This window comes from Falco rusticolus, chromosome 7, assembly GCF_015220075.1.
Source record: "Falco rusticolus isolate bFalRus1 chromosome 7, bFalRus1.pri, whole genome shotgun sequence".
Classification (NCBI taxonomy): Eukaryota; Metazoa; Chordata; class Aves; order Falconiformes; family Falconidae; genus Falco; species Falco rusticolus.
The window spans coordinates 28,629,441-28,646,731 of record NC_051193.1 but is presented as its reverse complement, the minus strand read 5'-3'; the positions used below and the strand labels follow the sequence as shown (position 1 = coordinate 28,646,731).

The following is a 17,291-nucleotide window of genomic DNA, read 5'->3' as shown; positions in this document are numbered from 1 at the left end:
ACCTTCAAGCAGACAGATTTGTTTTGGAACACCCTGGCCCTAGAAGAGGGCTGGGCAGTACTAGGAGTTAATGCAGATGTTAATTTTTTTTCTGCTGGTAGCAACATATACCTGTTCTGACTGATGCTGGGAATAAATAATGGACATGCTGTGGCCTGGTGCCTCCGTGCAGGTTGCCAAGAGTGCTTTTGGGTTTTTGCCTTGTTTTTGAGAGAGGATTGTTGTAGTGTTTTCATTTTGGTAATGACACTATACTTTCCTCTTTAGACTGGTATCTCCTTATGGATCAAGAAGGTAAAGAAAAGCAGCGGAAAGCCATTAATTCATAAATTAATTCAGTATTTGGTCTGTAGCCAGAGGCTTTTAACAAATGCACTTTTTGCGGGACACTTCCATCCTGTTGCTGCTAACTGCATTACTTACCATAATTATTTACTGCAGCTCCGTGCTAAGGAGTAAAAAAAAGATGTATCCGTTGCCTTCTGTTAGTCGCAAGTTCCTTTCAAAATGGGTTAACTTAAATTGGTTTTCACAACAGGAATATGGTGCTTTTTTTGGCAGATTAAGCCCATCGGTCTTGGCATTTATAGATAAACAAGTTTGTTACCATGGTATTGGAGCATTGTCAAAAAAGATGTGACACATGCTTACAGAGTAAGGTGTAGCCCCTGTGAAGGGGGATTGCGGGGATGGTGGTGGGTGGAACGATGTTCTAGTGTTGGCTCTTACCTGGTGAACCAGTGGCAGGTTGGGGAAGGACTCAATGATTAGAGTGGGGGCCTCCTTGCTAGCAGTCATTATTGTGGCTTTGGGCTCACAGAAGCAGCTGTTGCCCCACCAGGATTTAATTTCTCATGTAGGCACTGGCATGCGGTGCTGCCAGCACCTGATGTGTGGTTCCCTTCTGGGTGCCCTCCACGCTTGTATCAATTGGATGTGTTTTGCACCACAAGTTTTCCCTTTGAACATGCCTGCCTGGTGTTTTCATTTGGGTTAAATTGTTGAGTTAGCGTGAGTGAACTCCAGCTGCCTCTGGAGGAAGGCTCAGGCCAGAACACAGCCTCATGCGCCTGTAGAAGCCTTCTGCCAGTGAAAGGTGGGGGAAATTTAGCTTAAATATTTTGTAAAAATTAATCCTTCCTGTGCCCCCCGAGATCATAATAGCCCTGACTTTTTTGTTAATTGGTGAATTAGGGATATTTTTTTTTTTTAAATGAGATGGCAGGCTGTCTCTGTCAGTCTGTTCTTTGGAAGTGGTCCCATGTTTCTGATTAAAATCTTTACCTTCTTCTGTTGTAAAATAGTGTAGGCTTTTTTATCTTTGCAAGTAAAAGGTGCTTTTTTTCATGACTAGGGGACTTTAGTGTACAGTTTTTTTACACTTTTAGTGTAAAATTCATATTGAGTGATTTTTGTCAACCCCTGAGAGGTAGGAGACACTCAGTCCAGGAGAAAACAGTGAAAGAAGGTAACACTTAATGATCTGTCCTTTCTCTTAACAGGTATGAGGAAAGTATTAGCAATAAATAAAGTGTGCTTTCTGTGCGCTTGACTCTCTTCTTTCTCCTACCCTAGCCTTTTCCTTTCAGTCTGTGAGGGGTTTTGATCATATGTCCTTGAAAACTTGTTTCTAGGACCCCCCAGTGTGTAAAGAGAGGCTCATATTTTTAGGTACCTTTTTCTCCACTTAACTTTACATTTAAAATAGCCATATATCTATGTTTTAAATTTAATAATATGTTGAAGGAGTTTATTTTCTTTGGAAGTTACCTGTTGGTGATTTATTTAAAAAAATAAACAAAGGCAGAAACCAAAATCAAAGCAAAACTTCTGAAAGATGGTGCCTGAGCATTTAACTGTGATTTTTGAGTCATATTTGTGTTCATGCTAGCAAGACAGAAGGAATAAAAAAGCCTGTACCTAAATAGTTCTGCTAGACCCTGCAGATAAATAACCAATAGAGCCTGTGTTGTGAATCTGCAAGTTAAGTAGCCTTCATACCGATTGTAATCTCGGATTATCATGTATGTCTGCCTATTAGGTTATAAGCCTTTAAAACCATATAGCTGAGAAGAGCAGTATATTGTGAAAAACCACATGGAGAGAGAGGCTATTCCTGTTAGAAAGAGGGGATTATTTCTCCGACTGCCAAAAAGGAGGGTGGACTGTGGTAGTTTTGTTTTACAGCTGAAAACATAATTGATCAACAATATGCTCGCTCCTTTTGGGACAGGACTACGTGTCTGCAGTCAAGCATTTATCAGAGGGCACAGGATGGCCAGATTAGCGGACAGATCTTTTGTCTGCTGTTACTAGAGGCCATCTTAGCCCAGGTCTGTAACGCAGGGCTCCCAGCTCCTCTTTTTTGCCATGCTGAGCTGTTTAGGGGCGAATCTGTCTGGTGGTTCTAGCAGAAAAGGAGTACTTCAACATAATATGCCTGTTTCCCTTTCCAAAGTTTTATTTGTTCATCATTATTCTTGTCTGATGTACCTCCTTTTTTTTTTTTTCTTTTTTTGTCTTTCCCCCCTCATTGCCTTCCTTAAAGAAACCAAAGCAGGAACGGGAAAGACTTTCCTTGACATTATTGTTTTAAGTGTGATGTCATTATATAGGGAGCAGAGTTTGACACTTTTCATCGTGAGTAATCTGCCTTTTAGCTTAAGTGCTGGGGAAGCAAATATTGTGACATTTTAGAAAGTCACTGGGATAATACTAAGTGTCTTTCAAATACAAAATGGTAATTTACATTTGAATGCCTTGGTGTCTATTCCTGTTAGGAACAATTTCTCTGTCCTACTTACTTTAAAAGACCAAAGCCAGGAAAGAATCAAGAGGTTCTTTAGAGCAATTTAAATCATTTTTAACAGGCTGCTGTTTATAGTGCTTACTTTGTTGCAAATGGGGGATACTTACACTGGCCTGTTTGACAGGAAAAACTGTCTTCAAAGCGGGTAAGTGACCTTTGGCCCGCGTTTGAATGTTTTTATAGCAGAACCCCCAAACATGCCATGAATCAGACCTAGCATTATACAGCATCTCTCTGTGTGCTCTGCTGTAGTAGTGCATGTTGTGGTACCTGATTATAGAAGGCAGGTTTGGTGCTTCTCTAGCTTGCCAACTACAGGAAAGAGCATGGAGTTGGTTTCAAAAGAAAAAATCTGCTGCTTCATCGTTTTGCTGATAAAATCCATGTGATTGTTGTATATGGGGAGAACTAAGTGGTAGCTTCAAAGTTTCTGAAACCTATGTGTCACAGCACTTTGGTAAAGCAATTTAAAAATAAAGCCTTCTGTATTTCTTGATATGTGCTGTTATGATTGAGCAGGGTAATTAGACAGCATATTGTTCACTAAACAAAACACTTCTATGTGACATACTTGAATTATAGTGGTTATTAACTGACAAATCTCTATTATTCATCTTGCTGTATGCCTTAAAGATTGCTGGATCAGCAAGCTTAACAAATATCAATGGACAGTGCTGATTTAGGGGAAAAGTGGTGATGTTTAATTGGTCGCCTTCTATGACAGAAAATGCCTTGTGTGGTTTATTATGCTGAAATGAAATGGTTAAAATGTAGGGTTCATGGCTAGTTTAAATACTGTGCTGCTACTTCAGAATGCTTAATCTGAGACACTAAATGTGAATCTAAGGTCTGTTTTAAAATAATAAGCAAAACCTCTCAGTTTATTTCTTTGTAATGTTGCACTTCTGGATTAGTATAGCAGAACAGTTCTGGATTAGCATGATCCTAGAAATATACTGAATTTGGCTGAAGAAGAAAATTGGGTTCTGTTAGGGCTGTGTTGTGCAGGCTCATAGAGGACAACCCCAGCCTTAATTGAACGACATTAAGCAGACAAAAATGGGAGGCAGAACAAACAAACAAACAAAAAAAAAGAGCAGCTGAGCTAAGGTGAGCGATCAGGAATGTGATCTTTCGAGCTGAGTTTACCAGAACTGGGCTTACTGGGCTGCCCCAGCTTGTGCAGTTATGTTCGGCTTTCACTGCCATTCTGCAGAAGAGGATGGAGGTGGCTGGAAGGCTAAATATGGCAAGCACGGCTGCGTCGCTGTGTGGAAGTTCTTTAATCTTGGTGAATGAAGGAGTGCCGTTCATCACACTAAAACCTTTTCATGACTCATTAATAAACTTTCTTTTATCTAATTGCAGTGCTTTAGTAGGATGCAGTATAACCTCAGTGTGCTAGTAAAGAAAAATTAGATTTTCTCGTCATGAAAAATGCAAAGTTACTCATTGAAAAGCTTATAATTCCAGTAACAAATGAGGCATGAAATATATTGTCAAAAATACAGCACCCAAAAACATTGGTGGTAAATATTTTATCTTGGTGCTAATTAAGATCTTGAATTTAAAACTGAGCATTCTGAATTTTCACAATAATAAAATTAACCTAACGATACCAGTGTAGCCTTAGTAACATGCACTGTTATTTTGGCCAGATTCTGTCCTCAAATTGCGCATTGCTGATGGTGGAGGATGTTCATAGCTAGCAGTAAGCAAACATTTCTTCTTGTCTTCATAGCGCCTTTTTATTTACTTAGTAGTTGATTTAGGACCTGAAGACCAAATAAAAGCAAGCTTGTGGTTTCATTAACAGCAAGGAAAAGAGTTTAATGTAAAAAGAAAAAAAAAAAAGCCCAATTATTTCCCATCCCCACCCCGCTCACTTGGTTTCTTAATTTGACTTTCCTTTAACAGGAGCTGTTTAATTAGCATTAGATTTTCTAGTAATATGAATCTGAAAAATGTGGTGTTTTGCCTTCTCTTGTTATTTCATTGATTTTCTTTTGTTTTTCAGATCCTCTTTTTTAGTATAGCTAGTGTACCTTTAATAAGGGGCATTTTCAGGCCCAAATCTGAAGGATAAACACTCATAACATCTTACGAAGTTTTAAATAGTAGGTGTGATTTTAAAATAAAAAATAGAAATTCATAGCTCGAGAGAGAGCATTTTTATGAAGGAAGCGGCGGTTTTGCATGCAGCCGTACTTCTGTAGCCTGTTTAGGTTGTGTTTAATTCCTGGCAATGATGGAAGCTGTTGGCTGCCTGTCCTGGAGCATCCAGCCACTGTCCCGAAGGCGTTTCGACGGGGTCTTTTCTGGGGGTGCCTGTGCAGTTTGATGTTCCCTCTAGTGTTTGAGGACTGGAAATGCTGAGTCTGATGATCGTCTGATTGCTGCAAAAGGCCAAACACACTCTCTACCAACTCCTTGAAAGCCAAGGACAGGGTTTTATGTCGGGAAAGTCAAAGGGAGGGAATGTGGGGGTTTGACTTTAATTTCAGTGGGTGTAATTGCTGCATTATCAGCTGACTTAGTCTGTGTGCCGTGCTCTGGATGACCTTTGGAGTGTAGGACCTGAGTCTGAATGGCTTCTGTGTCATCACATCATGTTTCTCCTTACCTCTATGGGCAGACCAAATGTGGAGCCTTTCTAAGCAGAATTTGATTTCGGTGCTGCTTAGATGACTATCTCCCAAGCTATTTATTGGTTTCATCAACACAGTAAATTGTCTCAAGTCTCCTGAAGAAGTACTTACAGAGATTTCTATGGCTGATTAATTGCAACAGTTTGCTAGATAAGAATAAAGACAAATGATTATTTAAACCTGCTTATGTACCATGACTCTTTCTTCCTTGATTGTGGTAGAGTGCCAGCTGATGAAGACAGAACGACCTAAACCAAACACATTTATCATTAGATGCCTCCAGTGGACCACAGTAATTGAAAGAACATTTCATGTGGAGACTCCAGAGGAGCGGTATGTTTCATTCATATTTAATACATAAACTACTTGCAAAAGCAGATGCAAGTGTTCAGCATTAATAGCGAGTCCTTTGCTGAAGCTCTTATTTATCAGATGATGTACGTCTAGACTGAAAAGCAACAAATATTTTTTGAGCGTCTCAGTTTCAGAGCATTCCAGTATAAAAGGTACCATAAATGGGGTTTCAGGGAGTGGATTTCGAGTAGTATTTGTAAATGAAGTGTTGTTACGTTGGGTATCCAAAGCAGACAGATGCAGGTGTGCGCCAGCACACAGGTAGTTATTTCTGGAAACTTAAGGTTCATTTCTCACTGGAAATGTTGTGGTATGTGAAATGAAGGGTTTCTGACCTGGGAGTTTCTGGAAGAATGAGCACCAGTGAAACAGAGATTCAGGCAGAGTTGAGTTGTATCGAAATACTGACCTTATAGAGTCTTTTTAGACACCTTGTTTTTAAAGGAAAAAAGTTAGTTGTGTCATTGCTGATTGCTAATGTTTTATGCAAATTAGATAATAAAGGTGATAGTTATCTGCTGCAGGTGCAGATTTCTGTTTCAGCTGTTAGGAAACAAAGCTAAGAGCATGCATCCTGTGTTCTCATCATTGGAGAATTGATCTCTTACCTCCTGAGAGAACAGTTTTCCAGCACAGCTATTCTACAACTACAGAGTATTTAAATATTTACTTGCTCTTCAGGAACTGAATTTAAATTATTCCAGTACCGTTGCCCTAGGGGAAGGGGTATTTTAAAACCATTGTCCTCCCTAGATATGAAACCGGTACATGTTTATTTTGAAGACCAGCGAATTCAGCCTAATATTCTTTGCTTTTTTTCTTGCACAGCCTTTGCATGCGCTGATTAAAAGGAAGTTCCTGTTTATTGCTTTTGATTCTATTAGAATGATCAGAAGGAGGTGAACTCGAATTAAAAGCAAAGAAAAAGAAACCGGTCCTTGTTTCTTTTAGTAACTTTTTGGTCAGTGACCCTAAAGCAAGTGAATAACAATTTCCACTTGGGGGAAGATTGTGTTGCAGTCTTGTTTTGTTCCCTCCTAGCCAATTAAGTCAGCTTTGTAACACTTCAGGGCTCAGAGTGTTAGTCACCTCTGTCGTGTAAGCTTGAGACTTGAAAGCTGAGGGTGAAATGCTGGTCTCTCAGAAATCAAAGATAATCACTCCAGGAGAGCCGAGATCTCAACCAAGTCAGTAAAAAATCTTAAAAGAGATGTGAAATGTCTTTTGCTTTCTCTGTGCCTTTAAAACCAACACTTGTTTTTTGAGAGAGATACAGAGATAAAAATATAGAAGAAAAAGTTCTTCTTGTAATCACTCTGAATATGAAAAATTACCAGTAAGTAAAGGAATGTGTTTGTGATGGTGAATGAAGTAGTCTGTGCTGGGAGTATAGGGGGAATGTTCAGAATGTTTAGCATTACCTTGCTGCCCCAGACAGGGCTGGATAGTGCATGTTCAGACAAAATCACAGATAAAAAATGTACAGGGTGGGAAAGACCTTATGTGTCATTGGTGCAGTTTTCATTAGAATATTACATTGGGTACCTTTTTGCATGGACTTTGCTTCCTCTGGGGTGATCTGCTTCTTCCGTCCATCACAAACTGAAATTCACATGTTCAGATATGATATTTCAGATTTTTTTTAATAACGTCACAGAACCAGTGAAATGTTTTACATTGCTAAGGATGGTATGGCTTCACTGCAGATTGTAGAGTTGTTCAGTATTGGCTACTTCTGTTTCTGCCGCAGTAGCAAAGTTTTACCTGCACTGTTTTTGGGAGAAGAGTTTAGCCAGTGCCCGGAAAATATGAATTAAACACTATGTCCTTTTCCCTATGGATGCAAAGGTAGTAAACCATGGTAAATTCACATAGCCCACTGAATATGTCTTCAGCCCCTCTATGCCTTAAAGCCTGTCCCAAAACCTTGTAAAACCTTACGAGCTGTGTGCTTTATGTTCAATAAATTTGCAGTGAAATGAAGTGAACGCCAAGAACTTTCACTTCAGTAGTTTCCAAAGGTGTGAAATTTCCCAAAGAACACTGGAGTGGAAGTGGTCTCCATGGATGTCGAAGGGGTCAGTATTAGAGCACCCATTGCTTGAAACAGCTGCGGAAACTTTTATTATGACCAAGACCTGTGCCTGTGCCTAAGATAAAATGTCACTGCTTTTGCTGACATTCTGCTAAACTATACACAGGAATTGCTGTACTTCTGTCATCATCTTCAGAATAGAGGAATAACTTGACTGTCCTGGGCTTTAATACTTTCTTCTAGAATACCCCTTGCCATTAAAATTCAGGATATGTGTGCAAAGAGGTGGCACGGTGACCCCAGCAGTTAGATATGTTTGTTTCAGTGTGCCACAGAAGTGGAGAAGCTGTGTTTAATTGCTTTGTGTTGCATGGGAACCTTTTGCTTTTTGGTTTTGGCAACCTGTTTTTGTTACGTAAATCTCTATTACCAGGTCATATCTGTAGCCACTGATTGAATGCCTGTTAGAAATTCTGTTCTCAGAAAAGCCTTGTATTGTATCCAGACTGGGAGAACTTCAGTTGTTTCTTGTTTTTAGTATGATTTATAAAGGTTCATGTTAAACGTGCTCTTAAAATGCATTTTTACAGAGCTTGGAAATGCACATGATTCTTTGTATGTTGCATTGATTCATCATCAGAGAACGTTAGTTGCTCTGTATTCCTTTGTGACCCTTGCCATGGCAGACAGTAATCTAACGTCACAAGTAACAAATGTCTTTGATTATATATTGCCAGGGAAGAATGGACAAAAGCCATCCAAACAGTAGCAGACAGTCTCAAGAAACAAGAGGAAGAGATGATGGATTTTAGATCCGGCTCTCCCAGTGATAATTCAGGTGCTGAAGAAATGGAAGTTTCTATGACAAAGCCAAAACACAAAGTGGTAAGTGAGCAGAGCCAGGAATAACAGTATTCTCTAGGTCTTCTTGAATGTAGACAAGGAATAGCCATCAAGACATACCTGTTCCCATAACAATTACATGGTTGTGGATGCTGCTTCTGGAGAAAACAATTATCTGATCTTAGCAAGTACCAGGCAAAGCCTGTCTGGGTCCACTGGAGTTCTGAGTTCAGATGTCGTCACTGGGTGGCCTTTAAAGGCCAGCTCAGGTCTGGATTTGGTTTGCCTATTTTCCTGTGGTACAGGGCCTGAAATCATAGCTCCTGCTGGACCATGTGATGGTGTAAACTTTTGCAGGTTGGTGCAAAGATATTCCAGTGGATTTGCGGGATTTAGGGTGGGTCTAGTGGATTTAATTGCTCTGGATTAAGGGTTTAGGCTAACTCCCAGACAGATGCTGCAGTGTGTGTCCATAGTGTTCCTAGAGCTTGGGTTTTTGCATCAAGCACAGCATTGCCTGAATGCACAGGGACAGCTCAGCAATGGCTTTCCTTGAAAGGAGTATGTGCCAGGGGAGATCTTTGCCCTGTAGACCCCTTTTAGCTATCTGTCTTCAACATCCCTTAACTTCTTTCTACCCCCTTGTGGTCTTCTGTTAGGTTTCCATTGCCTGAACCATTTCCACCCACTCTTGTAAGAAAGAATTGATAGAACCTTCTCCCACGTGAGTGCTATGTCGGCGGATTGTACCAAGGCACTTCTTTGTGTCCTTACCTCACCATCATCATCCCCACTTACTTTCATAAGTTTGTTTCAGTTTTGGGAAAACGGATGAAGTTTTTAAAGAAAAAAGATATCCATCCACCAGCGTCATCACTAAGTATGTGTGTCACTCTTGTGTCACAGGAGCAGCAATTGTAGCTGCCATTAGACTTCTGTGTCCTTGACTGAAGAGATTACCATTCTTACTGTGCAGCTCTTCATAGAAATGCAAGAACCAACTTGTTGGTCAAATATACACGTTCTTCTGAGACAGTGACTGTCTCTGGGCATGTTAGTGAGGATAAGCAAAATGATTACTGGGGTTCTGGATTCAACAGTATTGGAATAATGATCAGAAAGTCTCCTCATCCAGCTTTGGGAAAGAATATGGAGGAACTTTGCTGTTGGGAGCATCTTAAGTTTTTTTTCTGCCTGAGGCTGCAGTAACCTTTGGCTGCGTAAGTCTCACTGTTGCTGTGTTGGCAGTGGTCATTGGTGTGACAGTACGGAGACTATCCTCAGCCTGCAACAGATTCTGATCTCCCCCAACATTTTTTCTAGTGGTGAGACAAATACGAGTGAATGGCTAATCTGTGAGGCAGGTTTTTTTCTGTGAGTTTTGGTGCTGTTCAATGAAGCACAAGAAAGCTGGTCCCCTAGAGCGGTGGGGAACATCAGAATAAAAGAATGGGTTTAATCTCTGGAATTAGAGCAACGTGTGACTTTTACTAAAAGTCTGCGCTGACAAAGTGGTCAAAATGTCTATGGAATAATCATATGTTGAGTGGTACTTGCACAGTTGAGTGTTGAGTCATGTGAGAGTGTTCTCTTAATTGAAAGCTTACGGTTTTCCCTAAATAGTTTTGTCAATTATCTTTGGGAGTGCACTGGTACTCATTTTTGTGGAAGAATCACTTCTGCTCCTGAATTCTACTAAGCAAAAGGATTAAAAACCTCACATACGCAATATATGCAAAGCATTCTCATGTGAATGAGAAGTTCTAGTCTGAGAATAACGTACTTCTTGTTGGTTCATGTCATTCAGTTCTTGTTTATTTGTATCTTTAACAGACCATGAATGAGTTTGAATACCTTAAACTACTGGGAAAAGGCACTTTTGGAAAGGTCATTTTAGTTAAAGAAAAAGCAACTGGACGGTATTATGCTATGAAAATTCTGAAGAAGGAAGTTATTGTAGCAAAGGTGAGTAGATGGGAAACGGGAATGTAGTTCATCCTTGATACAGCCTTCGGGAAAGTCATACCAAGGATTCTCTGAGTACTTGTAGAAAATTGCGCTGTTAGTGTTTGAAATGAACCCCTGATTTGGGGAATCGCTTTGCTGATCTCCTTCTGCTTGTGTTGCAGGATGAAGTAGCGCACACGCTGACAGAAAACCGGGTTTTACAGAACTCGCGGCACCCATTCTTAACGGTAAGCATTTCATCCTCTTGAGTGTAACTTGACATCGTGACAACCAAGGCTTTCCTTATTTTTTCTATTTATTTGTAGAATACATCTGAGATCTGTGTTTTCAGAGCAGCTGTGTATTTTTGTACCTTTCCATTTTTGGGTAGCATAAATTAAAATGCTTTTTCAAGCCTTCTGATTCTTGCAGAGCAGGTCCTCAGTGCCTCTTAAAGACAGCATTTCAGGGTGTGGTTTGACTTGCTGGCTCCCGTGTTTAATGGCTTCTATGTCCGGGAGAAATATCTGCTTTCCTTGTCCTCCAGATGCTTGGTCTCTTCTCTGTAGCAGAGATCAGGGTGATCCTGATCTTGTGACAAACAAATTTAGGAAGATATACAGTGGGGGGAAAAAACCCTTTAATTTTGCCTTTTATTTGTTGGGTTTTTTTAAGCTCCCAGAAGCAGCTTGCTATGGAGTCAGAGCACTGGTAATGCCAGCCAAAGGATAGTGGTGGGAGCATGTGGGATGGGACAGGAAAGAGCAAGACCATGCTTTATCTGCTGCTTTCCTTTTGGATTGGCACAGCTGTAAAATCAAACCATATTCTCAGTTTAGTCCTCCAACGCCAGCATTTCCCTGGGTTGAGTTCAGATACCTAAGTTCCACCTCAAGATTGTTTCTAGTATTTGTTACAAGTTGGGTCTGAATTGTTTCCAGCTGCTTAAGCCCTCTAAGAGACCAGTGTAGGATCCTGGTTGTTTCCTTTGTCCAGGTACACAAGGGCTTAGCTGGAATTTAGACCTTTTAAGCGTGGCCTCTGGAAGTAAATATTGGCTGTATTGGGTATAATCAGGAAATGTTTGTTGGCATGTCTTAATACCTGATCCTCCCTTTCTCTGCAAAAATATGACTGGTTTAAAAACGCCCTCTCTAGTAATGAAGACAATGATACCGTATGTGGAGTTTTCTTTTCTCTGATTTTCTTTCATAAACCCAAATATCCAAAACAAGGGCTGTCTTGAGAGGTCAGCTACAAGACTAGGTTATGACCAAAAAACTTAAGACTCTGACAAACAAGTTGATGTTACTCTTGCCACAGGAGCACATGTGACAGCACTGTACAAAGGCACCTTGTGACGCTCCATCACACCCTCTGTCTGGTCTGTTTTTGTGAATTGCTCACAAATTGGTATTGACAGCATTGCTCAATCCTCTGGCAGGTTGTCAACAGGGAGCAGTTGCAGGCAGCAGGGCAGAGAGCAGAAGGCTGGTGTGTCTAAATACATGTGTTTCATGTAAGAGGGCTTGTAGCCAGGACAGTAAAACCTTGAGCTCTGGCGTTTGGTTGTGGCCCCTTGTCTGTGAGGTGAAACTGTGGGAGCTTGTGGCCTGGGGAGGAAGCTTCAGAGCTGCTACTGGGACGTTTTGTATCGCTGCTAACGAGCCAGGGCTTTGTCTCACAGCATTATAGATAGGCATTGCTGATTGCTTCTGCAAGGGAATGTTTTAACGTTTTATTCAGTTTATTTAATGAAATAAGCTGGTGGTGGATCAGTTCTCAGCTGCAACAGGGAAGTGTAAGTATTATATAAGATCCGAGGACAAAAAGTCCATTAAAATAGAAAATCTCATCTCTGTCTACATTTCTGAAAATCTATTAAAATGCTTTTATAACTGTTGGTGTGACCTGTCTTCTAAGTTTTGGTTTGAATCTGTTTCAGGCTTTAAAGTATTCCTTTCAGACACATGATCGCTTGTGTTTTGTTATGGAGTATGCTAATGGAGGGGAGGTAAGGGAAACGTAAAAATGTTTAATACTTCAGGATTTTCCTTTACTACTACTAATTCTGCTTGATGTTATTTAGCTGAGGTCCATGTTTGCAATTCCAGTTAATCCAAGTTGTCCCAGTTAAACAGCTGTTTGCAGGTTTAACTAATACTAAGAATTAAGACTCTTAATTTTCTTAACTCCATTTTTAGAAAATAGAGGTTTTGGGTGTAGCTTCATATTTTACGTGACAGTAATGTTGTAATCTGACATCTAGTAATTCAAGAAGGCAAGGCTGCTTCCTAGTTGCTCTTTGGACAACTTTTAACACTTTTTAATGAATACTGTCAGCGCTTGTTACTTTGGAGGGAGAACCAGAAATAGCAAGCTACTGTTAGACAGTCAAGAAGGGGAAGCTGGAACATTAACAAGTCTCTAAATCATGGATTAAGCTGTAGTTTTAATGTGTAAATGTAGTTCAATCAAAATGAATTTTTGTCATTTTCTGTACATACAGGAATGTGCAGCACATAGACTAGTTATCCGTGTGCGTCTGTGAATATGAAATATAATTGTTTGTTTAATGTATGATGCTTTTTAACGCATTTGGGAACCCAGCTGGGTGAGGATGGGAAGGGGGTTTCTCTCGGGTACTACCACATTCCAAGCAGCATGGCCTGCAAAGTGCGAGACAACTCAGAAACGTGTGCAGTCTAAGGGTAACAAATTGTTGTTCTTGTAGTTGTTTTTCCATCTGTCAAGAGAGCGTGTCTTTTCTGAAGACCGGGCTCGGTTTTATGGAGCTGAGATCGTTTCAGCACTGGATTACCTGCATTCAGAGAAGAATGTGGTTTACAGAGATTTGAAGGTATGTAGAACAGTAATTTCATAGGCTTTGGGGGTTTGGTCTTTTTGGTTGTTAGTCACAAAAGCAAATGAGCCTGAACTATTAGAAAACCTTTCCTGACTGAACTTTTACGTAACAGTTATTGCAGCTGTTGGATGGCTGAACACTTGTATAGTCTAAGAGGTTGTACAGTGCAGTTATCAGGACCCTGGCAGCGTTTAAGAGAATATGAAGGGGTACCGAGCTTCTTGGGTTTCATTTTCACTCGCCTGCATATGTTCCAAGAGAAACCTTGCTGGCTCTTCTGTGTGGCGGAACATAATCCTGGGCTCTTCAAGCCAGGCCTTAGCAGATAGCTGCATATTCGTACTGCGTGGCTGTTGTGCTTCCTTGCAACGTGCTGCACAGCACTCTCTTCATAGTACCTGCTTGCAGTTAGAAAATCGGGTAAGCTTGAAGTTGCTGATTTGTTTGGTGAGCACAGAAGGGAAAAAAAAAAACCCCAGTCAGACAAGAAATCTGCAAACCAGCTTGGGAAGTTCTTAAGGAAAATACAACAATAGCTTTCCACACACCCCCACCCCCACGTGTTTGCAGGAGAGGATGAGGGGATACTGGTAGTTCATGTAACGTTTTCAGGCTATGTCATAGTCATTCTGGGATTTCTGCTGGGATTTGGTCTCCCATATCACCATGATTTCTTTGAACGACTGCTTTATTTCATACACAGTGGAAACTCTGCCCTGAAATCTGGATGACTTTCTCAAAAATTAGTGGCATATGCTAGGATGAATGCCACGTGCTGAGTAAATGTATAAAGTGATTCTCATGTGAAGAGTCTCTTTGGAAATGGTTCTTTAGCCTCCCTTGCATTTGATTTTTGTTTCATTTGCTATCATTTGCTGGTACAGGATACTTCATAAAATCACGTAGAGTAAAAGTAGGGATGGAGCTGTATGAAGAAGGGGAATACTTCATATACTTTTAAAAAAACAGGTGTTCTGCTTGTGATAATATTGCAGAAGCATAAATACAATGCCTGCATACTGCGTTGTTTTTGTATATATGATCAGTTACTCAAAAGACTGCAAATCAGTTACGTAAGGTTCCCTAAAGAACCGAGGAAAGTGACACAAATGTATATTTACATCATACCTGCTTTGGCAGGTACTATGGTTCTGACCCCAGTGAGAATGAGGTTGAAAACTGATCTGCAGAAATTATCTTTCGTTGGCTTGCTCAGGAGCCATGTATGTTATACATAGTAATGTCTTTCATTTGGATTTTCTTCTCAGTTGGAAAATCTTATGCTGGATAAAGATGGACACATAAAAATAACAGACTTTGGACTATGTAAAGAAGGTATCAAGGATGGAGCAACAATGAAGACTTTCTGTGGCACTCCAGAGTATCTTGCACCAGAGGTACACCTATGTTGGCTGTTGTACTAAATTATCTTCTCAAATGCCATCCATGATACCAGCATGGATGCTAAAGTAAAGAAAAATTCCTGTGCCGTAATGTGTTCATGCAGTAACTACTGCTATGTCAAAACACATACTGAGAATCTTTTATTCATCATGTTCTGGGACTTATCTTCAGCATAACAATATGTAATAATTTTTGGGCAGGGTAGTATTTTCCTTCCACTTCAGGCAATATTTACATTTTACTGGAACAGTGCTTGCTGCTTGTGTCAGAAATCTAATTAAAAAACCCGGACTTCTAAATAACTTCAAATATTACATGATGAATTGATGCTTCTTTTGCAGTTTGTTTGCTGTGTGTTGGCCTGTTTGAAAGCTATCAACAGGACTTTGCTTAAGATGTAAAAGTATTGTCCAATTCTTTTACTCTTTGAGGATAGTATAAGGCCATGTTTTCAGAAAGAGGACAGACCAAGCTTTTTCTGCAGCGTTTAGAATGGTATGCATTAAAAGTGCTGACTGTTTTGTGACTGTAAGAGCACAAGATGTTTTCTCAATGTTAATTTGAACTTTTCAGTTTCGGAAGAAATAAATTCAAGCAGTAATCTCTTGATCAAACTGTGTATGTTTGGGGGATTTTTTGGTACTAATTTTTTTTTTTTTTTTTAATGTGGAATGCAAATGTGAGCTGGCAGCTTTCATCCTGGAAATAATCCTAAAAGTTGTGCAACGCAGGTGGTGTTATAGCTGTGAGTTAGTTACGGGCAGATCAAAAGTGAAGTTGTGTGATAGAGGATATATGTATACATGGTATTTTGCAGGCAGACGCTAGTTTTCTCTGCCCACACTCTGAGCTGTCTGGAAGCAGACTCACGGTATTAGTAGGGCACGGAGCCTGAGCTAATGCGGTGTGTCTCGCAGAAGGGCTGGTTGCCTTGCAGTGGGTGCTTTGCTACCCGTGGTGTTGAGGCTTCCATCTAGCTCAGAGCACAGGCAGAAGCAAGTCTTGGGCTGCTGGCAGATTATGTATTGTTGGCACAGCCAGGATGTAGCCTTTCTTTGGGATGAGAGGCTTGGGGATTGCAAACCTTTCTCGAGTTGAAGTATGCAGAAGTACAAAGTATGGAAAACCAAAGTGGAGGAGGAATATTTGTAATGAGAGCTGATGTCTTTGCTGATCGGCGCTTTTGCGCTCTCTGCTTGCATAGCAGTGTGCTCAGTTTTTGTTTGGTGGTTGTTTTTTTGGTTTTGGTTTTTTTTTTAACTCCCAGCTGCTTCCAAGGGCCTCCAGTCTCTTTGTAATAATGAAGAACGTGGGCACCTGTCGAAGTAGCTTGCAGCAAGGAGGTGGAGCCAGTTTCATGATAGCTGCCAGCTCTCCATGGATCACTAGAAGTCTTCAGTCAATCTAAATTGGGGTTCATGCACCACAATTTGAGTTTTACTGATGCAGGGAGTAATTAGCAGCATGGCAGAGTGTTTATTATTCATAAACATTGCTGTTATTTTAGCTTCCCACTTAAAATCAATTGCTGAACTTCAGTTTCTCATCAAGGATTTTATGAGGAGACTAAAAATATTTACTGTTTTGGTTTTGTTTTTTCCTAACTTGGAATGTGGGGATTCCCTGTGCAGGCGTTATGTTGTTCTTTCTGTTATATTATTTGCTGCTATTTTCCTTTTTAATATTTATGATGAGTTGGCTCATCCAAAACCCTGAAGGACAAATCCTTTTGATTAACCCAGCACTCTCCCTTACTTGCCAATCCCATCTGCGAGTTGGAGTGTTAAATTCTGGAGGCTTTTGTCATCTGGTCAATAGCATGCAAAAAATCTGGGAAATTGTGCATGAGCAATATTCCATGTGTCTAAGGTCATACATCCTTAAAAGCAGGGGTCTCAATCTTCTTGTCTGCATTTGTAACTTGAGTCCGGCATAGCGGTGTGTCTGTACAGTTGTTGCATCGCTGGGTTTAGGCTCATACTGGCATCTTGTGCATGGATGACAGTGACTGAACCATGTCAGCTTTGATGTGTCAGATGCATCGATGGCTGTGATGTTTACAGCTGTTCTGCCTTCTCTTTCAAATTCCATCTCACAGCAGTCTAGAGCTGCTCGTTAGGAAATGATGATCCTTTAATTTAAGTTAAATGACCTTGTTACTTTACTGCTCCCCAGCTATCCTGTGTGTTGCAATAAATCATGGATGAGTGCAGTACCTTTTTTCTTACGGTGTATTTTTGATACTAACACCATTGCTGTATTTTGTGCAGTCACTAATATGAGTGTATGCTGGTTGTGATAAAGAACTTTGAAGAAACAAGCATTTTATATTCTGTTTAGAATTAATGGAGGTGAAGGAAAGAGTTGTTAGTAACCTAGATTATA

General features: G+C 40.3%; 1 protein-coding gene across 3 annotated transcripts in view; it reads left to right on the top strand.

The window, feature by feature from the left end:
* AKT1 (AKT serine/threonine kinase 1) overlaps window positions 1-17,291 on the top strand; it is an 87,145-nt gene that overhangs the window by 40,313 nt on the left and 29,541 nt on the right. For all 3 annotated transcript variants that reach the window (XM_037393242.1, XM_037393240.1, XM_037393241.1), the window contains 7 exons: window positions 5,679-5,790; window positions 8,584-8,731; window positions 10,523-10,654; window positions 10,819-10,884; window positions 12,582-12,650; window positions 13,371-13,496; window positions 14,771-14,899. In XM_037393242.1, the coding sequence (XP_037249139.1) occupies window positions 5,679-5,790; window positions 8,584-8,731; window positions 10,523-10,654; window positions 10,819-10,884; window positions 12,582-12,650; window positions 13,371-13,496; window positions 14,771-14,899 (782 nt within the window). The remainder of the gene's footprint in view (window positions 1-5,678; window positions 5,791-8,583; window positions 8,732-10,522; window positions 10,655-10,818; window positions 10,885-12,581; window positions 12,651-13,370; window positions 13,497-14,770; window positions 14,900-17,291) is intronic.